General features: G+C 39.2%; 2 protein-coding genes across 6 annotated transcripts in view; one reads left to right on the top strand and one right to left on the bottom strand.

The window, feature by feature from the left end:
• mical2a (microtubule associated monooxygenase, calponin and LIM domain containing 2a) overlaps positions 1-18,139 on the bottom strand; it is a 26,475-nt gene extending 8,336 nt beyond the window's left edge. For all 5 annotated transcript variants that reach the window (XM_077626583.1, XM_077626600.1, XM_077626607.1 and 2 more), the window contains exons 1-15: positions 17,857-18,139; positions 9,075-9,440; positions 7,288-7,495; positions 6,267-6,383; positions 5,522-5,623; positions 3,857-4,012; positions 3,665-3,765; positions 2,775-3,032; positions 2,453-2,568; positions 1,955-2,081; positions 1,640-1,730; positions 1,139-1,286; positions 810-1,009; positions 309-412; positions 137-208 (exon numbers count right to left, since the gene is read on the bottom strand). In XM_077626583.1, coding sequence (XP_077482709.1) covers positions 137-208; positions 309-412; positions 810-1,009; positions 1,139-1,286; positions 1,640-1,730; positions 1,955-2,081; positions 2,453-2,568; positions 2,775-3,032; positions 3,665-3,765; positions 3,857-4,012; positions 5,522-5,623; positions 6,267-6,383; positions 7,288-7,495; positions 9,075-9,338 — 2,064 coding nt within the window. In that variant the 5' untranslated portion in view covers positions 9,339-9,440; positions 17,857-18,139. The remainder of the gene's footprint in view (positions 1-136; positions 209-308; positions 413-809; positions 1,010-1,138; positions 1,287-1,639; positions 1,731-1,954; positions 2,082-2,452; positions 2,569-2,774; positions 3,033-3,664; positions 3,766-3,856; positions 4,013-5,521; positions 5,624-6,266; positions 6,384-7,287; positions 7,496-9,074; positions 9,441-17,856) is intronic.
• On the top strand, positions 17,980-22,143 carry dkk3a (dickkopf WNT signaling pathway inhibitor 3a). Its single transcript, XM_077626629.1, has 7 exons — positions 17,980-18,200; positions 19,224-19,527; positions 19,593-19,649; positions 20,258-20,350; positions 20,426-20,570; positions 21,163-21,298; positions 21,848-22,143. Exons 1-7 carry the CDS (start codon positions 17,995-17,997, stop codon positions 21,933-21,935), a joined length of 1,029 nt encoding a protein of 342 aa, XP_077482755.1. The 5' UTR covers positions 17,980-17,994; the 3' UTR covers positions 21,936-22,143.

Below are 22,143 nucleotides of genomic sequence, written 5' to 3'. Positions count from 1 at the left end.
ATTAAAATGCGTTAAAGATGAATGCTACAGATTCTGCGTCAATCAAGCAGCGTGCATGGAATAAACCAGGGCCTTGATTTAAATCGGGATTTTGAAGAATCTAGTTGGGACCGATCAGTTAAATATTTGAACAAACCTCTTCCAGATACGTGCAAAGTTTTCTTCTCCTCTTGTAAATAGGATCAGTACCATCTGCCTTTTTTTCATCCTACAAGTCCAGCAGAGGGGGGGTGAAAAAACATTAGGAAGGAAAAAAAAAAACAAGTTTGCAAACAAAAATACAATGCTAAACGCAACGACAACATTACCTTGGGAACTCTTTTCCTTGGCAGGGCAAGATTAAGAAAGTTATTATTACTTCGGACTTCCTTAGATGGATAGTCTTCACTGTTTTCATCCACTCTTCTGGAGCCTGTGGTGTAACATGTGACTGTAATAAAGCTCTCATACTTTCCACAGCACCCAGCCATAAACGTCAAATTATATCAGTGCCAAATGCGCATAGCAGATGATAGTCATCGAAATAAGGATTGCCGTGAAGCGAGGCTGGCATCTAATCGTCATCTCAATGCATGGGTGAAGTTAAATAAAGGGAGTGGCTCTTTTGACTGTCAGTCCACTGCGTTGGTACAAACACACATTCCACACATTGCAGCATTCTTGACTGGTAGGAATTCATAACATGCACAGGAAATCGAGAAAAGATTCCCGGTCTGGAGTTCGACTCTTTTTCTATAAAACTTGGTACTACGTAGATTTTTTTTTAAAAGCACAACATTTATTGGTTATATACACTTTGAGTTTATTACCTGCATCAGGCAAAGGTGTGCCTCTGAAGAGTTCATAGAATTTGGAAAGATAGTTGATGATTTGGGTCTTATCTAGCTCTGAGGAGCCATTCAGATCTTTTGCAGAGGCAAATGGTTTGATTCCAAATTCTCGCTCTGCGATGCCAAAAGCCAGCTGGAGGTTGTCGGCCTGGTTTTCCTCATTTAATGACTCAATGTCTCTGAGGAACAAAAAGTGATACCGATTGCAGTGTTTGGCAGATTATCAAGTACAGTCTAGGTGTCAAGTGCATTTCTTTTATAGCATTTTTTATTCTCTTAATCATTTTCTGTACCACATATTTACGTACATCAGATGAGGTTTGAACCTGTGGATCAAGGCGCACAAGGCCAGCCCGCTGCTCCAAGATGATGTCAGGTCCGTGACGTTTACATTCGTGTAAGCTTCTGTCTGTTTCTGGCACCACGTGAGAAGCCTTGCCGGTCGAACCTCCGATTCTATGGCGGAGACATCAAAAAGTCGGTTCAAGCGCCACGGGAAGTTGATGCGCAGGTCAAGAACGAGCCCTGGGCTCACATTTCGTCCAGATCTACACGGAACACGTTTGAATGGAACTTTTCTTCAGTTTGGATTCAAAACAGGAAGCTAATGTAACTCTGAACTTGGCGAGTCAGACTTTTGTGCACGGTCACTCCCATTTTACAGCTTCCTCTTCACAGTGAACCCACATGTAAAAACAAACCACAGACGAACTTTCTCTGTGGGTGCAAGCTACTTATAGCTTTGGAAAAAAAAAACACATTTCAAAGTAAGAGACACCTGACTATGCCAAAATTTGTGCGTTCTTTACCTCGCCTGCAAATATTAACAGGTCGACGGATGGAGGCGGCACGTTCTAGAGAGCAAGAATTCAGTTCTCCATTCATGTAAAGGTGACGCACCTGTAAAATAAAGTTTAAAAATAAGAGCCGGTGCAAAAAAAATAATATAATAAATAAAAAAATACAAAATAAAAATAAAAGAATATATATATATATATATATATATATATATATATATATATATATATATATATATATATATATATATATATATATATATATATATATATAATATATATATTATCATTATATATATATGTGTGTGTGTGTGTGTGTGTTTATACCTGGTGAGGTCGGACACATGAAGAAATAAGGTTGGGATATCGCGTCGCCGGGTCAATGGTGTACTGCTCCAAGTTTTTGGCAATGTTTTCAGGTGTTGTTTGCGGCAGCAACCTGTAAATGCTTTCCCTAAACATATACAAAATGAGATTAAAAATAAAGTGTTTACTTGCTCCGGGGTTTTCATTAGTTATAATGATCAAGATAACAGAAATAAACGTGTCAGCATGTGTGATATAACAGAGTGTAATACAATAGCTTCAAATTTTGAATGGATATTCCATTTTTTTTTACCAGCATTTATATGTACACATCATATTTTGGCCTACATCGCCACATTAGTTTGTATAGAAAATGTTAACAACATTGTGGTCTACATGATCCAAAATGAGATTTCAGGAGTAAAATGATTTTTTTATGTTGTTTGAAAACAACAATACTTGTAAATAGGTTAAGAGTTTATTTGGATAAGAGCCATATGTCACGTTTTAAATGCTTACCTCTCTGCCAGCACCTCGAGAACGCTTCGACCTCGTGCCCAGTTCTTTACCATCCAGGCTGTGTCAAAAGCAGCCAGGAAGCCTCTCGCGCAGCCCGTTCCCATGGGCCAGAAAGGCTGCAGCCACAAACAGATAAAATGGATCAGCTCCAAGACCATATAGTGTATGATCACATCTACACAATAAAATGGAATAATACTTTTTACAAGGAGTAATCTCGCTAGCCCTTGACCTCATATGTAAGTAGTTGCTGGTGCATTAAAATCATGACTTCCATACTTTTGGGATGACATTAGAACAGGAATTAACGACATGCCCTCACCTCCAACAGGCTGTCGCCCACCAGCGACACTAGCAGATGGTGTCCAAACCTCTCCCTGACCAGAGCGGCGTTCTCTGAGGCGTGCATACTGGTAAAGTCGAACATGGCCACGTCTGGCTGTCCGCAGTGGTTCATGGCAAAGTCTAACGTGGGAAGCTGGTAGTTGGTGCCAAAGTCGGCAGCCTCGCGGGCGTAGCACAGGAGAGCTTCCTGATCGACGTTATCGCTGCTCAGCAGCCTCTGCGTCTCCGCATAATCCTGTTCGACAACAGCGGGATGATATTAGACAAAGAGATTGACATCTTTTCAAATCACCATTTCATTCCATCTCTGCAGCAATTCCCCTCATGTAGTGTTACTAAGCAAATATTCATGAACAGTAAAATTTATTTTTTGTTGAGATAATCCACTTGTAAGATTTAAAAAGGGAAAAATAACAGAAAGTCAATTCTCTAATTTAAACTTGTTTGTAACTATGCACAAATCTGCAAAGAGCATTGATATCATAAATCATTTAGTAACATTATCAAATAGACTGTTTAGTTAATTCCTACCAACTTCAATTCAATCAATTACCTGCTCATAATTGAAAACCTGTATACCTCAGATGATCATTCCCTATTGAAGTGAATAGAAATGCCATTCAGTTTTTGCCACCTTCCCAAAATTACCAGTGAAATTTATTTTCATAAAAGGAAAATACTAGCATTCTACATGATGCTACATCAAAAATATATAAAATATAAAAAACAACTTGTTAATTCAAACAGCTTTCGTGTCTAATGTTGAAGTCAGATGATAAAGGTTAATTTTCTATTTCACCTGCCCTCATTTTTCAAGATTAGGTCAAAACGCAGGCTACTCAAAGTAGGGGAAACCTATGCACTCACATTCAAGACAACTCCTTTATCCAGCAGGCTCTGTTTCTTGGCTGTCATGACAAAGTAGTGTGTGTTATCCCTATAGTACACAATGTTCTCCAGGTCGATACCTGCGACAAAACAGGTTGCGTGTGAACATAACCATTTTTTAAAGCAGTAAAAGAATCCACAAAGTGTCCCCGAAGGAGTCACGGATCCTACCCGTTTCTTCTTTTAGGTCAAGAAAGAACTTCTGATTGAAAATAAAAGCCACGCCGCTGATTTCCTCCACTTTGGCCTCTGCCGTAGTGTTCCTATTGATGAAGTTGGCAGTGATGGCGATTGCCAGTTTGCCCCGGAAATCTTTTCTCTTGAAACCTGCCGTGTAAAAACAGGGATAATGAGTACGAGAGCAGATACAAAAATAGAGGACAGACAATCAGGCCCTTAGTGCTTCAGTGCAGAAACCAAAAGGAAAAGTAGTCTTAAAGGCTAATCACATGTGACTTACACAGCTTACTAAGGCAAGAACAAGAAGAAACAACTGATTATTATAGAAAATGTAAAGACACATCGAAATACATTTTCGGATTTCAAATTAAGATTTGTTGGATTTCTACAATTGACTTTCTGTTCACAAATTAAGTCTTGCATTCTCCTTGAGGGAGGTAGTACTCTAATAAAAAAAGGGATAGTGAAGCCATTAACTTTGCAACTAGACACCCACCGAATCACATTTCAAAGGCTTTTGCACATACCACCGTTTTAGTCATGCACATGAAGGCGTCACTTTAAATAACCATTTCTCAAAGTTAAAAAATGAAATGAAATTAACACCCTTTCTTTACTGGGAACCAAACACTTGACAAAAAACAGATCTGGTTGTATTTTGGGCTACTTTGCCAAATTTAGCTCACAAAAAAAAACCCAGACTTTCTGCAGACTGACTCATTTCCCCTGGGCTACTTCATAACTAAAGAATGAGGCAAAAGACTTGCTTTTGACCTTTTTAGGAATAAGCTTCAGATGCATATTGCTTGTTTGGTTGACCACAGCTAGCAACCAGATCAAAAGACTCCAAAAAGAGTGATGTAAAGTCATGGAGAGGCTCTAGCGCACATCAGCTGCTCCACTCGAGCCTGCCTCATGCTATTTATATACATTCTGATATACTTTGTGCTTTGAGGACGTGACCACAACACCCTCACACTGGTGTGTTTTAAATTGATGGCTTGGCTGGGAGAACATTTCAATGGCTGAATTTTTTTTAGCAGCCATTGGTGCTAGATGCCCAATCCATTTTCACTGGGAGGCTTGGCAGCGATTGACAGGCACTGGAAAATGAAAAATGCTTTGCATGTCTATCATTGTCAATGGCAGGCTTATATATACTATGAAATTGACAAAGAAAACAAACTCTAGAAGGTTATTGGGGGCAATAACCAAAAATTATTTCTGGTTTCATTCAGTTTAATGTTCAATATTTTTGTATATTTAATAAAAATGTATCTAAAGCGAAGAATTAAAAAAATATCTAATAATAATTGTGACCTTGTGCATTTTTTGAGTCATGTAGGCCTTTATAGCAAATATGAATATTTTAGCCTCCGTGACTCACACTGCGATGTCCACGTTAATGGATGCCAGGTATTTAGGGGGCTAAGCCATTTTTATTTTTATCATAACACAACACTTTTATTCAATAGTAATCTGGTTTCATCTTGTTTAAGAAAAAAAATTGAGGTTGAACAAAAAATTCAGAGCATGTGATACAATGCCGATGGGAAAAGAAAATTGGAGTCTAAAATGTTCTCTTTGTTTTGACCTCATGGTAACTTTATAACAGGCATTGTCTCTTTATGTCAATGTTCTTTGGCATCTTCTCACCTTCCAGCGTGTTCCTTCGCCCGTCGGCCCCCACCACCACGTCAAACTCAAAGTCAGCCACGGGGTGATCAGCAGGTCGGATTGCAGCTCTCCACCCTGGCCCTGAAACGGGGAGACGACCACGAAAATATCAGGGAGGGAGGAGGCAAAATACATTATATAAATACTCTCTTTGTTCATTATTCCTTTGGCGAAGACAAGCGTCAGCTGAGGGGCTTAAGGGACACCACAAATTAAATAAAAAACAAATTCAATATGACTTTTAGATGCCATTGACACATTGTGTGCTTATGCTTCCTCTCCGTATGATCTCTAAAAGAGCTCAATACCCTTGTTAACATTTCTTTTTATCAGGAGATGTTAAAAATGAGTTTGGCCTGGTTGCATTAGACCGCCCTGGCATTTTGTTGCGCAATATGATATTACGGTATGACCGAGCCATGGCAGAGAAGTACGTCTAAATTTAGCTGAAGCTCTTGTTGTTATCAGTGTATTGATATTACGGCTGTAAGCGGGCCCAAAAGTCAAACTTGGGAGGGGGGCAGTCAAGTTGTTCCTCCTGTTAACATCACACAATGAAACTGTGTGTGCCTGTTTTTTCATCACATAAAGTATTGATTAATATTGAAGTAAAAGCCTCTGAATTTCATAATTTGACCTTTTGTTATGAGAATATTTTTGGGTCGTGCCCAATGTGCAAAAATAGAGTCTATAAAGGGCTAGATGTGAAATTGTGTTTACAGACCTTCATTTTCTTGGTTTTCAGGAGGTTCTACAAGCTTGACAAACTCCACATTGATGTGAAATTCCACTCCAACAATAAGAGCCACCTTCAACAGCATCGATTGCAGCTGCCGGATACCTTTTAAGACACAGATAATTAAAAAAAATAAATGTGACAGTATAGTAAACCTCATGTGTAAGCCTTCTTCTTTGGACTACATGACACATCCGAGTAGAGGTTATACGCATTTTGGAGGCAACTATATTTGATTAGAAAACAAAAACCAGACATTACATCATAGTAACAATAAAATGGAGGACAACAGGTGAAAGAAGCATCTGTTCTGACAAGTTGGAGGTCCAACCAAATTACGAAAAAAAGTGCAATTTATAGTCCTGTATCAAAAAAGTAGACATATTTGCATGAATGAATAATATAATGCCAATTAAGTGTGTTATCTGAGTGAAGCAGTGTCACTGCATAATATACCACAGATGCAAAAACTTACACTGAGAGCAGGCCTCCTAAGCAGGCAAATTCAAAGCATCATCATATTTGGTAGAGTGGACTCTCCTCATTATATCATCTACCCTCCAAATTTAAATTAAATAGGCTAATCCGTTAATCCTGAAATTATTTTTCCTGACATCTGTGACCTTTGACCACATGAACCTAAAATTGAATCGCCTCCCGTTCCATATTACAAACGTATCCAGAATCCCTTTATGCGTTCTTGAGTTATCTTGAACAAAAGCATACAAACAAACAGACATGACAAACAAACAGATGGAGTGGATGGAATACGTGACCTCTGCCATGTGTAAATTTCATACCTGTCAACCTCTGCCGATAACTGCCCTTATAAATGATTATGATTCCCCTTACAAACCCCCAAAAAACCTTACATCGTACGGTGTTTGTAAGTTTTTTTGGGGGGGTTGTAAGGGGAATCATAATCATTTATAAGGGCAGTTATCGGCAGAGGTTGACAGGTATGAAATTTCACCTTCTGGTGGTGGTAATAAAATAGTGATTCACTCACTGATGTGATCTATTGCGCCGGCGCAGAATTTGCCGTAGAACTTTTTGGCCCCGAGACCCCGCAGGTCATGAATGGTAAACGGCCAGAGGTGCAGCACATTGTTTCTGGAGAAGGAGTCCCTCTTCTCGACCACCACCACTTTAGACCCCATCAAGGCCAGCTCGATGGCCGTGCGCAGGCCGCACGGACCTCCTCCGATGATGAGGCACTACGAAGACAACTTGTGATTAAGTAGGTGTCACATTACTCACAAAAGAGTGCACATTTTTCCACGGAGGTGACATTCCCTCTACTTCCTAAATGCCACAGTTTGTGAAAACACATGCTAAGATCATCAAGTAGGTTGCCAAAAGGAACATCTGCCAAAAATCTTGCATCAGCGTGAGACGTGATAACAAGTTTCTCTGATTGAGCGTCGGCCACAAAGCGAATGAAGTCACCTTGAGTGAATCTACGGCATCGGTCTTTGTCTAAGAACGGAGCCCAAACATGACATCAGCGTCTTGGATGATAGATGAAAGAAGTGACGCATGTGTGCTGTAGACTTTCTGGGAATGTTTTTTTTTCTTTTTCTTGTATAAATGTTTAAACACAACTGTGTATGGCATGTCATTTTTTTTCCCTTTTGGTATATCAAGCAGATTAGAAAGAATGTTGATGGTTTTGTGAGCTACTGAACCCAAAGATTTCATAAGGAGTGAAGTTTTAAACTTTGTCTGTGAAGAATGAAAATGACAACTAGGAGACAGTTGTGACGATCATAGTCATCTTTGCACAAGAGGGGGATTTACTCACCATGTTTGTCCCATCTTGTTCTGGGAATAAGGCTGATGTCAGAGTTTCACCAGCCAGTGGTTATCATGAGCATGACGTATTCGCAGGTGTCAAACAAAACCAGCGGCAAGCTACACTTCACAACCAACTTCAAATGGACACGATAGAAAGTCGTGAAAATACCGCTTGATACGCGAAATGTTTTGTTTATTTAGTCTTGTTTCTAGTGACTCGTCTTGTCCTTCCGCTGAGTAAGGACAACCGCACTTCCTGTTGCACTTGCGACCTCATTGTCATACAGGAAGCACTGCCCAGTCACTGCTGCACCATTGGCGAACATGAGCAAAAAAGCGATTCACATTTTTAAAACACCTCGATAGATACGGTCCTTCTCGCCAAGGATTTCGACCATAAACCCCAAATGACATCACAACCTCGAAAGTAAAAGTCACCATGAGTGCCGAATGATAGCACATCTGTTGCTTTAATAGCCTTCATAAAACTAAGTCGCAGACATTTTAATTGCCATGTACAAGTTGTTCTCTGGTTTATAATGGCATGTAATCAGGAGTATACTTTAACATTACAACATTCTAGATACCATATTTTTTTTATATTAACTGTTGTCTCAACTGCAGAGATGAATTTCGTGGTTTCTAACTCCTAAAGTAAATGTGATAGCATTAACTGGCAGGATTGGCATCATATGATTATAGTGTGGGTATACCATCATTACTAAAGCTAAATGTATGTGATGAAACTGCAGTTTCCAGTTGCTCTGTGCTCTATACAGCACTGTAATTACAATTTAATTAGTCATGCATGGATTAGCATGAGGTCACATGCTTTTTTCCGATCTAACTGTGAAAACACTTGAAAGTTTTTCCAGATGTGCCTATATTTGTTGTACCATACGCCTTTGGATGAAAAGTCTACTTTATGAAGTGTGAACAAATGGATGATATCCATTGAAATCAAATGGAAAACTACTAGAAACCTGTTGATAATCTTACCCTGGTGCCTACACTGGCTTGACCATTCTTGTACTCCTTGTGGGACATTCTCTTATCCAGCTTGCTCCATAAGGCGTTGGCCTTCCAGGAGGTGACCTTGGCCTTCAGACTGTTGTAGAAGGTGGCGTGCTCAGCGGGGTCCAAGTCCAGCTGCCGGCAAAGGACGTTGAAGGCCTGCAGTGTTCCCTTACAGGTGGAAGCCTGGACAAAGTCCTCGAAGAGCTTCCCGCCATCGCTTTCCCTCTCATCCTCCGTCTCTCCCATCTCTCCCTACGGATGCGGCGGTGCGCCCAGGCCCGAGCTTCTCGCAAGCGATCCGCCAGATGTGGCTACGCCCTCCGATCGGCCTGTGCCGCCATGCCCGGTCTGAGGAGGAAAGACACACAGTCTGATTTCAAATGGTGGCCGAGAATTCAGTTACATGGCTGAAGTGACTATATTTGGGTTTTGAAAAATATATACTATTTTTCATTTGGCTGCTGCACCATCCGAACAGAGGGCTACCTTAAGATGTGATTTCATTCATGCTTGCACCTAAAAACCTCATCTCAAATCATTTATCTCCACTAAAATGAATGGAATTTTCATTAATCTAAAAAAGCACTTTTGACCCCGTGCTTTGTTTTTGTTGTTCTTGGGGCCCAAGCTAAAATTGCTACTCTGGTTATTTGTGGACAGATCAGAATTTAATTTGGGTGCTATATAAGATACACATCTTTCCCCTGGGGGACCGATTTTTTTTGAGGGGGGACCCCAAGGCTGTTTAATTATCATACTTTTTTTACTATACGTCGCACTGGAGTATAAACTGCATTTTTCGGAAGGATTTTTATTTTATTTTATCAGAAACCAAGAACAAGCATACATTTATGTAATGATAGTAAAATGAAGAACTACTACTACTACCACTACTACACTTTTAGCTTGTCCCATGAGGGCATCAACTTTTTCCATTTCACCGTGCATGTATATTCTATTTATGTACTGTATACACATTGCTCCTCAGAAGACGATTTCTAATTGTTTGTCTCTGGGCTTATTAATGTTTTACGTATTGATGAGCCTGGTGGTTGTAGTTAATTTTGAACTTGTTCTGATAAAGGGTGAAGAAGTGAGCAGTATAAAAGGTAACACAAATTGCAGAATATGTTTTTTTTTTGGTCCCCAGAAGTCAGCCTTGCATTAGCACGACACACAATCCCTTTGTGGAATAACTTTGGGGTGTGGAATAACAATGTGCAATATCTTAGATTGTGCAATATTTTAGAATTACCTTGCCTGGACGTGACTTTTTAAATTAATTATGTTTTTACTTGGAAACACGCACTTTGTGGAGTAGCACCACGTATTTCGTTATACGCAGCTGTTGTATAATGACAAAAGGCTTTTTGAGATTTTGAGATTGAGAACAGGTTTTAGTATATTGGACGCAGACATGAAAGGAAAAAAGGTGGAGACCACAACCTCTGTGAAGTGCAAAGCCATTGATATTCCAATGTCCAACACCCGTTGCCCTCCCAAAAAAATCCCCTGTGGCCTTCTCATCCCACCCTGAGCCTCAGGTGATGTTGCAATCAAACTGTTTATTAAGCACTTTTAAGCCAGAAACCAACGCACGCCTCTCGCAAACCTGAGGCGCCACATTCAAAGACAAAGCCCGCTTCAAATCCGCAATCATTCCATTGTCCTACCGACCCTCCCGTGCTGCCAATCCCGACCCTCAGCTCTCAGAGCAGACATTCAAACGCAGGCAGAGCACATTCCTCTAAGCATGTGCCTGGACCAGCTCGGATCTGCCCTGTCAGCAGGAGAGCAAAAGCCCCATCGCCCCACACTATCACTCATGCTCTCCGTAGATGTTTCATGTGAATTGGGTGGAGAATATAGTAAGCTATATTTCCAGAAAGTGTCTGGAAAAATTTCATGGGATGGACACTTTCCATGCGAGTTCACTGGGGATTATTGCTAATCTAATGGAAACGTATCATATTCAAGATATGTGAGGGGTTTTCTTTTTTCATTACACAACTCTTAGCTTTATATTTAGCTTGAAAGTTAAACTTCAGCTGAGAGCTGTCATACCTTTAACCCTTAATAGGCCAAGTAACTATTTCGGTTAATTAACCCTTCCCAACATTATGATTTTATTTTAACTGTCACAGGGCCCTCTTTTGACTCATTGATTTAATTAAATTTTCATGTCCCAAAAATAATTCGTTTATTTAATTAATTAAAAAAAACTGAAATACAATATATTCTGGTCAAGCCCCGAATAATTCTAATACAGATTTTTATTTTTTTATTTTATAGTATTTTTGCCTACAATTGACAACAAAATAAGTCCAATTATGAATGCATATCTTTCAGGGCCATTGAAGTCAATCCAGTTTGACAGTGAGTGAACGATAACTGGATTAGACATCTACCTAAATCAGTGGGAGCTACTGAATTTGATGAGTGCCCTATAAATGCATTCATTTGCGACATTTGACATGTTAATATGAATTGTTCCAAACATGAAGAGCATGAGAATGTATCCTTGTTTGCAGCTGTCTGAGTTAAGCTGCTTGTTTGACAACATCTACACGGATCTTCTTCAACTGACAGTCTGTTACTGCCCAGACATCTTAAGTATACAAATGACTGACACAGGTGCTTTCAAGCATGCTGGAAAAAAGACATTCGTACATAGTGGTATGGGCTTGACACAACATCCATCGCAGTGATGACGGAGATTGATTACTGCAATTACCATCCAGAGAAAAAGCAATGCTGAGCTATTGTGAACTCCACTATCCAATAATTGATTTATTACTCCTAATTACTAGCGCTCATAAATCTCTCGGCTTTGTAGAATGCCCAAAAAAGTCCTGTTGACACATCTCAGTCTGCTTTTGTTATTCAGTTCAAACGGGTACAAATGAGTGGAACCATATGTACAGAGGCTAATGAAATGCTACCAGTTCGATCTCACCTCAGCCAAGTCAAGGCCTTGGCTGATTCAAGATGGTCTCGATTTTAATAATGCGTCCGTGATCGTCACAGGCTGACAGAATGGAAAAGTCACTTGTGGGTAGACGCGGCCAGGCCGCAGCACGGCTGTAAAAATACGACTTGATGACAGACTGAATGGAGAAAATGCACGGGCCAACAAGCAGCAGACATCACATCTGAAGCGTGAAACGCCCAACGTCGTTGGACGCCGTCACGTTTTAAGACTTTAGTCTGCAAGAAAGTCAACCTGTTAGTTTTAGACAGTACGATTATTGCTCTAAATTTACACCCACAAGAGTGTGCAGACAAGTCCATTTTTTTACTTTGGTGTTCCACAATGTGTTCATAGTGTAATCAATAAAAAAAACATTGTGTAATATTAGTAAAAGCAGACTGTTTCTTGTTCTGACTTTGTTTTAACTTGAAGGATGGGAAATCCAGCCAATTCCAGAAGCTTCCCCTAGGTTATTCACAAATTGTAAACAAACAAAAGAAAAACAAAAGTTCCTCATACTACACGACTCAACCAATATACTAATACGCTATTCCGGAATGACACTATAAAGAAGAACAATAGCAATTTAATACTTTGTTATTATAGAGTAGAGTTTAGTACAGTACAAGCTGTCTGTCAAAATGACCGTGCTGGCAAGACTATGCTTAAAGACATGCCAAGGAGGAAGGTGGAATGTTAGGAATGTACTGCACCCGTTGCACCTGGATTGCTTGTGCAGGATTACCCAAGAGAGATCTTGATATAACGACCACACCACCAACATAAAAATTAATCACACGGAAGAATGAAAATATGGGTTGTGATTAATCAGAGAAGGATTTTAACAACATCCATTCTTGAACCTGTTTACAGTTATCAAATACCATCCGTCCAACTCAATAACACAGCAGCTAAAACAAATATTTGTGTGGATCTACTGTACTATTCTTTAAAAGGCTTATTGGAAAACCAAAACCAAAGGTCCACTCCCCAACAGGAAATAAGACATACTGTGGCCCCTAACAGGACTCAGTTATATAATCCCCATATTTTTTTTCCATTCCAGATTACCCTTCAACATCCCACAAACACTCAAAAGGAAATTTAAAGCAGTATCCCAACCCTATACAAAGTAGAATTCCCTTGTAAAAAAAATGGATATAAGATCGTATTCCACGATGGGAATCATAGTGTTATCAGAGCTGATTCAACAGACACGTCCTAAAAGAGAAAAATCAACAAAAACTTCCACTCCCAGAAACCAAAGGAGAAGGCAGTGTCGTGATCATCAAGTGAGCGACTGGTGACGCAATCACCAGGAGAATACAATAGGAAGCTGACGACACAAAGGAAAACATTGGGAGTGCTGGGAAGCGCACACACTTTACAGCCACTCACCACACAAAATGACAAACTGGGCCTTAGAAAACCAGGAAGGAACCATCCGTTCAGTCTGATAAGCAGTTGCGGTGCCAATGGGCTTCGTCCATCAACATGAAGGTCGCGGCTGTATCTACACTATGCTATCAGGCAGCCTGTCTAGACAACTACAAAATACAGTATATATATATTATTTACCCTCTACAGAGAAAATGAATATTTTGAACGACATAGTAGGGTTAGGGGGTTAGTATCCAATGAAATATAGAAAAATACCCTCGCATGTTATAAGAACAAGAGAATATCCCCCTACCATCAACATAATGCATCTCTTGCGTCATGTACTGAATATTGAAGCCACGAAGAGATCCAAGATGGCGGCGCGCACGGGTGCAGCGGCTCTTTGCTCTCCAGTTTGGTGTTTTGTTTTCTCAGTTTTATCGTTATTTACGAACATCTGCGAGGCAAACATTTTCTACAGTCGCCAGGGTGCAATATTTTAGAATTTACCTTGCCAGGACGTGACTTTTTATATTTTTATATTACATATTTAGATTTTTTTTACTGGGAAAACACACTGTGGAGTAGCACCACCAATTTCGTTATACGCAGCTGTGTATGATAACAATAAAGGCTTTTGATTTGATTTTTTATTTTGAGAAGGATGACAGTACAAACATACACATGCACACACACACATGAATATGTATGGTGAATGAAACTAAAATCATAATCTGGTGAAAATCTTTTACACAACCTTTCATAGCTGAAAAGGGGTCAACGGTGTTAGCATTTGCCAAGAATAGACGATTTCTCAGTCAACAATGAGTTGAGGGAAGCTGAGAATAGAGAAGTGTGATTGGGTTGCAACCCATGACCTGTAAATGATATCGTCAACAAGAGAGCAAGTAAACAAGATCCAAACATTGGACAGCTTTCAGCTCGTTGGAAGCAGTTCAATGGAAAGTACTAGGTCTTTCTTTCATTATTTTTTTAGGGTGAAAGTATATCAAAACAAATGTAATTTAATCTGCAGTTTGTGAAAAGTACACCTATAAGAAGGTTTGAACACATTAGCTCAGTTATTTTGAAATAATTTCAATTTCCATGAATTTCAAAGAATTCAATTGGGATGTCCGGTTATTAAGTCACATTAACTCATTCAACACCATTGAAGTGTTTTTACATATTTTACAGAAGTCCAAGTTTGTAGAAAAGGTTAGTGTGGACAATATTTAGACTTGTCTTACTTTAATGTTTTTTTTTTTTTAAATTTGAATAGTGGTGGACAAACTTCTGCCACACAACAACTCAATTCATACCACAATTGTGATCGTCAATCAAATAATTATTTGACAACAATTGGCGGCATTCTGTCAGCCTTGTTATTTTGTACACAAGTCAATAGTGGTGAGGTGCTACGGGGAAGAAAACTAAACTTAGCAGAGTGGAAGGAGAACTTTACGACACCTCACTGGCAGTAACCAGTATAAGCTTGTTCTCACAATTTCTAGAGAATTTTTAGACAGCGGTGTGACTACATTCATGAATGGTTACTTTAAAACTCAAATTTTACGATTCATTTACCTGTCATACCTGCTTGATTAGTCAAATTGGACATCGTTCTAGGTTTATTCACCTTGTCATTTTCTCAAAAATGAGAAAAGGTAACAAGTCTGGCACAATCTGATGTAAACATGATTCACTTCCACATTCAAACGGCCGGCAAAAAAACACTTCTGCTTTGTGAATGTCAGCTAAATTGTGAAGCTTCTAGCTCTACTCGATCTCGTAACTCTTAATTTTTAAAAAGCACAAGCTGGACACAATCTGACGTAAGAGTGATTCACTCCCACATTCCATTGGGGGAAAAAAATCCACTTCTGTAATGTACATGTCAGCTAAATTGTGTTGTTACAGCAGCTTCTAATTCTAACAGGTCTTTTAACTCTTCAGAAGATTTCGCATACATTAGTTTTAATCAAGAAACGTGCAGAGCAAATCCCCGGGAGCCATTTGGCAGGACTAAACGCAGTTAAATAATAGCACAGGGCTATTATAATAACATTTAATGGACCTTAACTTTCTTTTTGAACGATAGGGGGAAATTCCATAAATATTGCGGTAGCAGCAAAGTGGACACAGGAGGTGATCATCTACAATAGTAAATCATTCAGATGGACAAAGTTTGGATTCCAGCACGTCTGCTCTGGGATGAATCAGAAAGAAAGCAATAAAAGCCTTGTCTGTAAACACACACACACACAAAATGGTTACAAAAGCGATAGGCTACTCAAGATATGACGCCTTATCTTTCACGATGTGAATCATTCCAGACAGTCGACGTGGAGGAGGCGACTGAGTCAGACTCCACACACACGGTTAGATTTACTAAATATTTTGTCCATGGTCTTATCGGAGATGTGAGGGGGGGCTCTGAGATTGCCTTCAAATGGGAGTGCCCCACCAGATGGTTTTCTTCATCAAAACAAAGCTGCGGGGAAATTTAGAGGCTCTTTGAGCTGATGGCAGGTGTGTGCTTGCTTCCAGGTAACATCTTTGAATATGTTCGGGTGGAAAAGTATTGGTTCTTGGTGCCCATTGTCGCCATTCTCAATCAAAAATATCCGTTGATCGATACGTCGGGTACGAAATGAAGACGTAAAGTCATTTTCTGGTTTCCGTTAGGGTGTTTGGCAAGCACAGTAGCTGGATTTTAACCTTTAGTCGCTCTAGAAAAACATTAACAGGCAGACTTGTCACTCAGCAGCCTTTTTTGAGTGGGCTGACAGGGTAGCATGTCCACAGCACTTTCTCTGCACAACGCTGAAGTGAGTGCCATGAGGGACCCCTTTTTACTCATTGATTCAAACACAAAATTCTCTGATCACAGAATGGAAAATAATCAAACATTTGTTCAACATCCTTAAGATGAGTGCTACATTTTTTTGTCCATTGCACTGCAGTAGCAAGACTTCAAGGCTGACTAAAAGTTCCCTTAATAAGGTGAAGAAATGTCATGAAATACAGGTCAAAGGAAACAAGTAAATAAGAGTACAACAGTTGAAGGAATATCAATATTTTTCCAGTACTGTGTAACATTTCTGCAAGCAAGTAGGCCAACTATATCTTGCTAATAAAACACCACATGATACAACCACTCAACCTTTATAAGGCATGTAACAATATTTTGTAATAAAAAGACACACCTGAGATCCATATATGCCACAATATTAACAAAACAGGTGTTACATATTTTTTCTCATCTCATTTCAGAATTGCTTTATCCTCACTTGGGTTGCGGCGGGGAGGGGGGGGGGGGCACCTATCCCAGCTGATTTTGGGCCAGAGGCGGGGAACACCCCGAATTGGTGGCCAGCCAATCGCAGGGCACGAGGAGATTGGCAACCATTCACGCTCACACATACCTATGGGCAATTTAGAGTGTCCAATCAGCCTACCATGCATGTCTTGGGAATGTGGGAGGGAACCGGAGTGCCCGTAGAAAACCCACACAGGCCCAGGGAGAACATGCAAACACCAGACAGGTGGACCGACCTGGATTTGAACCCAGGTCGCCCACCGTGAGGCCGACCCGCTAACCACTCATCCGCCGGGCCACCCTACATATTTTTCTATTAATAATAAATATGTGTGCCCTGCGATCACCTGGTCACCGATTCAGGGTGTCCCTCCGCCTCTGGCCCGAAGTCAACTGGTATAGGCTCCAGCACCCCCCACAACCCTAGTGGGGATAAAGTGGTTCAGAAAAATGAATGAAAATAAAAAATGTAAATTTATTTGTTTCTATTATTTTGTGAATAAATAAGCATATACGTATAGTGAAAATTAAATTATCACATAATTATTTTCTCTTTATTTCATAGTATTTAACGCAGTACCTAACATTGACTAAGATAGTCATTTAAACTGGAAGTATTGGTTAATAGCCTATCAACATTTCCGTGCCATTTTTACATGAAGACCTAACAGGCATTACGACGCAAACTGGATTGGACGTCCCGCGACGTCAATGGCAATTAAACATGAGCATTCTCCTATAAAGGGTTAAGTGCTGTATATTTCAAAATGCCACTGGTAAAACACAGGTGTCAACACTAGCAAGTTTGACTCATCAGTACATGGTGTTTATGTACCAGGAAAATATTGGGAAAATATGTATTTTATTGGCCTGACATCAATTTGAACCTAAATGCTTTTGAAAGAGAAGTATTAACTTGTCCTAGCAATGTTCTATGAGATTGGAGAAGTTAGTATGTATCAACTTAAAAGTGCTTTATGGCCAACACACACCCAAGCAGGTCATAATACAACTTACATAAGTGTAGATATGATTTTCTTTCCAATAGGAATCCGAAACAAACACATAAAATAAAACAATAAACGCCTTACCTCATTGAATGTAGCGGAAAGTTTTCATCGCAGCAGGACTCAAATTTCCTGCAGAAGAGGATGCCTTGAGAAAATTGAACAACAAAGTCAAGTGTTTCACCCTGAGCGCATTCAGCAACATGAAGACAAGTCGCTCACATGTATAAGAGTAAAATAGCAGCAAAGTTCCCTCGTGGTTGTTGCGTGCTGGACGGCAGCAGCCGGTGTTTGAGGGCGGTCCTAGGATGTGGACACATCCCACAGCTGCCGCCTCTGGCCCGGATATCTCAGCTGTCATACAGGGAGAGAGCCGGATCTCGCCAACGGCGGCTCCTTTTCACCATCACGCCTACTTCAGATGAAAAGTTGGTCTCTGAACGTGTCATCCAGTTGCTACACAGTTTACGAGTTTGCAGGATGGTCTTTGAATGTGTCATCCAATTAGTATAGCCTTTACGAATTCCACTGCATTTGAGTGGTCTTTGAACGCATACTCAAAGTCGTGCCAAACAAAACAGGGCGAGTGATTATGATGTTTCAAGTACTTCGCGACACATGGCGCCAGTTCACTTTTATGAACACTTCAGACGATGCGTGACACATTCCAAGCATGTCCGTGAATGGAATATTTCACTATGTAGCGTGTAGCCAAACTATATTTTCATTGTGGGAAACAGCACCATCTCCTGGAAGCTAGAAGGAGCACGTGAATCTGTGCAGTAAATGGACAACCCATTCAGAGAAATCGAGTCTGGGTTGCATCAAGAAATCCCCATAAAAGGGTCAAATGTTGTTATAATTCACGTTCCCTAACCTGTTGAAAAAAGTCATAAAAAAATTATCATTTGCTTGGCTAATCGTATGCCCTAAAGATTTAAAATAATTTGTTTTATTTATTAGGAATAAAACAAATAAAATAAATCTGTGCATTTTTAAGTTATTTATTAGTGTTTTATTTTTTTCAAACAGTTTTTGTAAATTGCCAATATAATAATACGAGTTACCCACAATAAAAAATGTACTTCAACTAGCAGACCTTATTTGCCACAGGCCACAAGTGTGAGACCCCTGCTTTCAAGTATTTTAAAAGTCTAAACCCCAGTTCAATTGCAGTTTAAAAAAAAAAAACATTTTTTCTATATAACCATCTGCATCTGGTGGTGGGAAAAAACATACCCAATGCTTTTTACCAATATTTTGGTTTTACACACTACTAAAAATCAGTTCTAATAAAAACTTAAGCCAGATCAAGTCAGATGTAGTAATTCAGTTTTTTAAGTACAAAATGTTGTTTTATTAAGCTTCATTTTCATGATTATGTATATTTTGATGAAATTCTATGTACTGCAATACTTACTAGTTTGCATCAATATTCCTATATTTAACAGTTGTGTTCATCTACAAACTGCACACTGCGCAGAAAGAGCTCAGGGGAGAATTCCAATGCAGAGTCATGTGACGCAGTGCCCTCCTTCTCGTCTTCCTAGTGCAGCAAGCTCCATCCAAGTGATGATGAAGCTGCTGTCTAGGCCAAACATGCAAGCTGTCCTGCTGCTTTTAACTCTTCTGCTACCTTGCAATGGCATCCTGCCGGAGTTACTGCACCCAGGAATTCACCTCATCCTGGACAATCCCGTGCAGGACGATGGACACTCGGTGGCAGGGGACGACCAGCTAAACACCCAGCATCGAGTAAGGAGAACCTGACTCAGCATTATTTTTTTAAAGTGGATTTCAATATGTATTTCTCTGCACAGGAGACAAATATCTCTACAACAACTGTGTCACCCGAGCTGGACAACCACATTGATACTGTGAGTACTTTGATATTTTTTTAATATACTTTATTTATTTGTGTATTTATTTATTTATATATTTAATTATCAATTGATTTATATATTTATTTATTTATGTATTTATTGACTTATTTTTTACCTATTTATTTTATTTTTTATTTATGTATTTATTAACTTATTTATTACCTATTTATTTATGTCTAAAATGTATTTTCCTGTGTCTGTATTCTCACCCTCTTGCTACTGTGACAATGAAATTTCCCAAATACGGGATGAATAAAGTGATCTGATCTAATCTAATACTACTAGATGTCCAGTCATGTCTCTTTTCTTAATTCTTTTGCAAATTTAAAATAAGCGTAATAAGTAAAATACCAGTTGGAAAATAAAATTAAAGATGATATTAAAACAATGGTTATGTAAAGTTTGCACACCCCTGTCAAATACCAGCTGATCTCTACAATGGAAAGCTATTCAAAAGTTGACACATAAGCCTTTTAATTGTTAGAGTGACTTTTCCTGGACATTTTGAAGCAATTATTATTATTGTATATTTTAGTATTAAGTATTATTTAGTCTTTAATTTTCTGGACTGCTAATCCTTAACAATACATTGCATGTTTTAGGGCTGTGTAACCACTGAGAATTGCGGGAAGGAAAGATACTGTCTGCACCAAAAGCACAAATCGAGTTGTCAACCCTGCAAAGGCATTGACGTGGTGAGAAACTGTGACTTACAATTTCATTGGCATAAAAAAAGATGTGAAATTCATATTGTTTGCATGACGTTGTAGTCGTGTACTGAGGACGAGGAGTGTTGTGGTATCCACTTGTGCGTTTGGGGTCAATGCAGACCAAATGCAACCAAAGGACAAGCTGGCAGTACGTGTCGCCATCAGACGCACTGCGGTCCTGACCTCTGCTGTGCCTTCCATGCAGGTGACACTTACAAAGCACATACATAATTAAACAGCACTAATGAACCCTACAGAAAGGTTGTTTTACGGTCTGCGATAACAAAATAATCTTGCATACAATCCTTTCACTCATAGCTACTGAATCTACAAAGGAAAAAAATAGGGCTACAAGAATAACATCATGTTTAACCTGTACTTGTAACAACATCACTTTCATCGTAATATCCCGTTTTACTTTATTCTCATAATATTTTGACTTTAGTACATATTACAACTTTTCACATGATATCATGTAACTTTGCATACCATTTGGACTTTTTTTTTTTCATAATAAAACAACTTTTTTGTAAAAAGAGTATGACTTTCATCTTATAATATTGCAACATAGTACTTTTTTCTTTAAAAAGTCATAAAATTATGATTTTATTCTCATAATATTACAAATGTAATCTTGTCACATTATGAATTTATTCTTGGAATTTTATTTTTTCTCTTTATTTGGCCCTAATACTCTGCTGTAAATTCATTAGTTTGCACATAAATTGTTCTATCTTGACAATCAGCATCTATGACAGTCCCTAATGAAAAATAAAAGTATAACCTTTCGTGTCTAGCCTTACTCTTCCCAGTCTGCTCTGCTAAGCCCATTGATCGTGAGCGCTGTTTACCTCCCTCCAACCATCTGACAGAAGATGGTGCACCCACAAAACATTGTCCTTGTGCTGGGGATCTCCAGTGCCAGCACCTCGGGTGAGCCACCGTCTCAAGTGACAAATTCAAGGTCCGGGGGGCAGTCACAATGTGAGGTCACAAAATATTTATGTAAAATAGAATAAAATACATAGGGCTCAGATTTATTAGAATTTCTATTTTATTTTCCTTTTTCTCCCTTGAATTTATTAGTTACTTTTATTTTTTTTCCACTGAGATTTTTTTGGTCATGGCTTTGTTTTACATCATTAAAAAAATTACTATTTAAATAACATCTTTAGAATGGATCCTTCAACTAATTTAAGTTATTTTTCCATATTTTATATACGTGCAGAGAACAACAATAATACAATTGGATATCAAATGGGGGCTTAAAAGGACAAACTATTGTCCCATGGGTCACAAGTTTGAGACCCCTTCATTAGACTGTCATTTATATAAAAAGTAGCTTTGGCGCCCTGCTTCGCCAGTTTCAAACTTTTAAAAGTGACCTCAATTTCTCAACACATAAACCATATCCAATATGAACGTTTTCTATTTATTATACGTGCATGCATTTTGATCATCAAAGTTTCTTTCCACTACCAGGCGAGGGTCCATGTGTCTTCGAGCAGTCGACTCGAGCGAAGAGGATCTGGCAGACAGCCTTTACTCATCTATAGACTACATCCTCTAACATGGTTTTAGTTCGCATGCCCCCTCACTGGACCCTGCGGGAACTGTGCTTGCTTTCCCGTCTGTATACATAAACCTAAAAAACATTGGAAGCCAATAATCATCACTTGCATTGCTGAAACTATGCACTAAAACTTGACACTCTGAAAGAGCAATAAAATTATACCCCAGACTGGAAATCCAATCCATTCAAACTGAACATTACCAGA

This window comes from Stigmatopora argus, chromosome 2, assembly GCF_051989625.1.
Source record: "Stigmatopora argus isolate UIUO_Sarg chromosome 2, RoL_Sarg_1.0, whole genome shotgun sequence".
Taxonomy (NCBI): Eukaryota; Metazoa; Chordata; class Actinopteri; order Syngnathiformes; family Syngnathidae; genus Stigmatopora; species Stigmatopora argus.
Note: the sequence above shows the minus strand (reverse complement) of the source record. Positions and strands in the feature narration are given on the sequence as shown.

What these genes read in the sequence shown, in the direction of transcription:
- dkk3a (XM_077626629.1), top strand. Translation starts at nt 17,995, where the DNA reads ATGTATAAGAGTAAAATAGCAGCAAAGTTCCCTCGTGGTTGTTGCGTG. An exon ending in TGGACAACCACATTGATACT is followed by an intron (nt 19,650 to 20,257) that starts GTGAGTACTTTG and finishes TGCATGTTTTAG; the next exon opens with GGCTGTGTAACCACTGAGAA. An exon ending in CTGCTGTGCCTTCCATGCAG is followed by an intron (nt 20,571 to 21,162) that starts GTGACACTTACA and finishes TTTCGTGTCTAG; the next exon opens with CCTTACTCTTCCCAGTCTGC.